This window comes from Lactuca virosa, chromosome 5, assembly GCF_052849685.1.
Source record: "Lactuca virosa cultivar CGN04683 chromosome 5, Lactuca_virosa_CGN04683_v6, whole genome shotgun sequence".
Taxonomy (NCBI): domain Eukaryota; kingdom Viridiplantae; phylum Streptophyta; class Magnoliopsida; order Asterales; family Asteraceae; genus Lactuca; species Lactuca virosa.
This window is the reverse complement of record NC_136430.1, coordinates 47,287,282-47,289,852: the sequence shown is the minus strand read 5'-3', so window position 1 is coordinate 47,289,852 and position 2,571 is coordinate 47,287,282. Positions and strand designations below refer to the sequence as shown.

Here is a 2,571-nt window from a genome sequence, read left to right as displayed (position 1 = left end):
TTTTGTCTTAAAATAACATTAAAGTTAGCTTACTCAATTTTATTAATGATATATATCTTAATTGGCGACATATTATTTTATATTATCGATTTTAATAGATTTATTTAAGATGATAATAAATTATAATTTTGTTTCGTTAAATAATTAAAATAATGTGACATAAGTTAATTAAATTATAATTTTAAAACTTCTTGATATGTCACTTCAAAAAAAGACACATCCTTTACATACTTGAAGTTTATTACTATTATTTATTTTATTAAAATCCCATTATTCCCTCCCCCCTGCTTATATATTCGCAGTGATAACAACAGCAAGCAGCTTCTTCTTTAAACAGAGTCTCATGGGTCGCCATTCTTGCTGTGTCAAGCAAAAGCTTAGAAAAGGATTATGGTCTCCTGAAGAAGATGACAAGCTTCTGAAATACATTACAAGATTTGGTGTTGGTTGCTGGAGTTCAGTTCCTAAACATGCTGGTTTTTACCTCTTTCTCTTCTCTTCTGTTTCAGGGGTCGTTTTCTGATGCGAATTGCAGGGAAAAAGGCCCGTTTTGGTTATTTATACCTGTCTTCTCCAAATAAAACCCAAAGTCTTTTTTTTTATTTCGAATTGCAATAAAATACTGAAACAAACGAGTGTTCTTTACATTACCAATTGGGTTTTTATCCTTAATCAGAATCTTTTCTCAATCCCAATACAAAAGACCAGTTTGTCGATTCTTGATCTTCCCTTGTTGTTACGGAAAAGTGTTCTCTTCCCTCTTTGTTACAGAAAAAATCGAGTCTTTTCATTGCAAATTGTAAAAATGGACATGGTTTTCATTGTTTTTCTGTGTATATTTGTATGTATTGATATAAAGTTGGAAACTTTTTGACTTTTTTCCGGATTCTTGAACGAAAAGCAGGATTGCAAAGATGTGGGAAGAGTTGTAGGCTTCGATGGATAAACTACTTGAGGCCCGATCTTAAAAGAGGAATGTTTTCTCAACAAGAAGAAGAGCTTATACTCAATCTTCATCAAGTTCTTGGCAATCGGTAATAAAATTCGACTTCAAAAACATCCGATTCTTCCATTTCACAAAATGAGTGTCCATTTTTTTCTTGAATCTTGTTTAAAAATTGTGCTAAAATGGGTTCCAGGTGGGCTCAAATTGCTGCACAATTGCCAGGAAGAACAGATAACGAGATCAAGAACTTCTGGAATTCGTGTCTAAAGAAGAAACTGATAAAACAAGGGATTGATCCAAACACCCACAAGCCAATCACCGACAACGATGATGTTAAAGACAAAAAGATTGAATTTTTCGATAAAAAGTCAAATTTTTTTCCAAATTCGTCATCATCAATGCCAATGACAGCTGAATTAGAGCAGGCTTTCCACATCAACAATGGTGGATTAATGTTATCTTCATCGTCATCAATGGAAACAAGCTCAATACGCGACACTTTCTTAACCAAATCAGTTTGTGATCCTTTGTTCTTGGTGGAATTCCAATCGGGCATCGATCCAATAAGCTACAACTCAAATCTTTTAGCTCCATACCAAACAACCTACGAAACGTCATTACCAAATTTAGCAAGTTTTGATCACCGGTGCACTGCCGCTGCCACCGCCACCGCCACCGACTTTTCCGATCATTCAGGATCAAGCACCACCGGAAATAGTTCAAACATGAACACAACAAGAAGCCTATCTGCAGGGTTTGAACAGATGACATTTGAAGGGGAAATGTTTCAATTGAATGGGGTTAATGTCAAATCTGAAGAAGGATGTGTAGGTCAATGGCAACATCATATGCATATGCATGATGTACAAGTCAACAATGCATCAGATTTCAATATCTACCAAATGGGGTCATACCCTGATGTCTTTCATCAGATATGAATATGATTGATCTATGTAAATTTCGATACACCATTTATTTTTTTATATACCCGAGTAACGCACGGGTACATAATTGGTTTTATAATATGCGGGTTTGCTCGAAGGTATAATAATTTTGTTTTTGTTTTTCGTTTTTTTTATTTGGTTTTCCTTATAGAGATATAACGAAGGCTTTGTAAAGTTTTCTTTGCTTTTTGTTGGATTGTTCGAAAGGTTGGGTACAAGTACAACATTTTCATGTGGTTTTGGCTAAGACGTATATTGAAGTGTCAATTCTCCATGTCGTACGCATTTTATTTTATTTTTTTCAATTATGTATTTAAAGTTGTTGGGTTTTAGTGTCCTCGATGAATATAACATATGTTCAATGATTCTTTTGATACGTGTTATGAAACAATACGATACAACTATATAGAGACTCGGTTCATGGCCATCTACTTAGTGTATTTGCTTGTCAAAGTCTTGATTTGATATGGATGTTGTTTAAGGTTCTAAACTTCATTGGTAATACGCTTTTTACTACTATATTTTATAGGGTACGGATATACAAAAAAAAAAAAAGATTCAGAAATGTAGGTGGGCCCACACTTTGAGCAATTTAGGCATACACACTTTTAGAGAGGAGGGATGTCGAAGTTTCCTGATGTAGAGAAAGAGTTATCAAATCAAAATATACTAATTGACAAT

General features: G+C 34.0%; 1 protein-coding gene across 2 annotated transcripts; it reads left to right on the top strand.

Moving 5' to 3' along the window:
* The first annotated feature begins 306 nt into the window (after positions 1–306).
* LOC145117391 (uncharacterized) lies at positions 307–2,143 on the top strand. Of its 2 annotated transcripts, none has more exons than XM_079053687.1 (3): positions 307–476; positions 902–1,034; positions 1,140–2,143. In XM_079053687.1, exons 1-3 carry the CDS (start codon positions 344–346, stop codon positions 1,882–1,884), a joined length of 1,011 nt encoding a protein of 336 aa, XP_078909813.1. In that variant the 5' UTR covers positions 307–343; the 3' UTR covers positions 1,885–2,143. The 2 variants fall into 2 exon arrangements, with proteins under 2 accessions (XP_078909813.1, XP_078909814.1); XM_079053688.1 differs by having other exon boundaries at positions 310–476; positions 905–1,034.
* The last annotated feature ends 428 nt before the right edge of the window (positions 2,144–2,571 follow it).

Bases quoted from the DNA above. Each gene is read 5' to 3' on its own strand.
- LOC145117391 (XM_079053687.1), top strand. From the start codon at position 344: ATGGGTCGCCATTCTTGCTGTGTCAAGCAAAAGCTTAGAAAAGGATTA. The intron at 477-901 runs GTTTTTACCTCT...TTGAACGAAAAG, and splicing joins TTCAGTTCCTAAACATGCTG to CAGGATTGCAAAGATGTGGG. The intron at 1,035-1,139 runs GTAATAAAATTC...AATGGGTTCCAG, and splicing joins CATCAAGTTCTTGGCAATCG to GTGGGCTCAAATTGCTGCAC.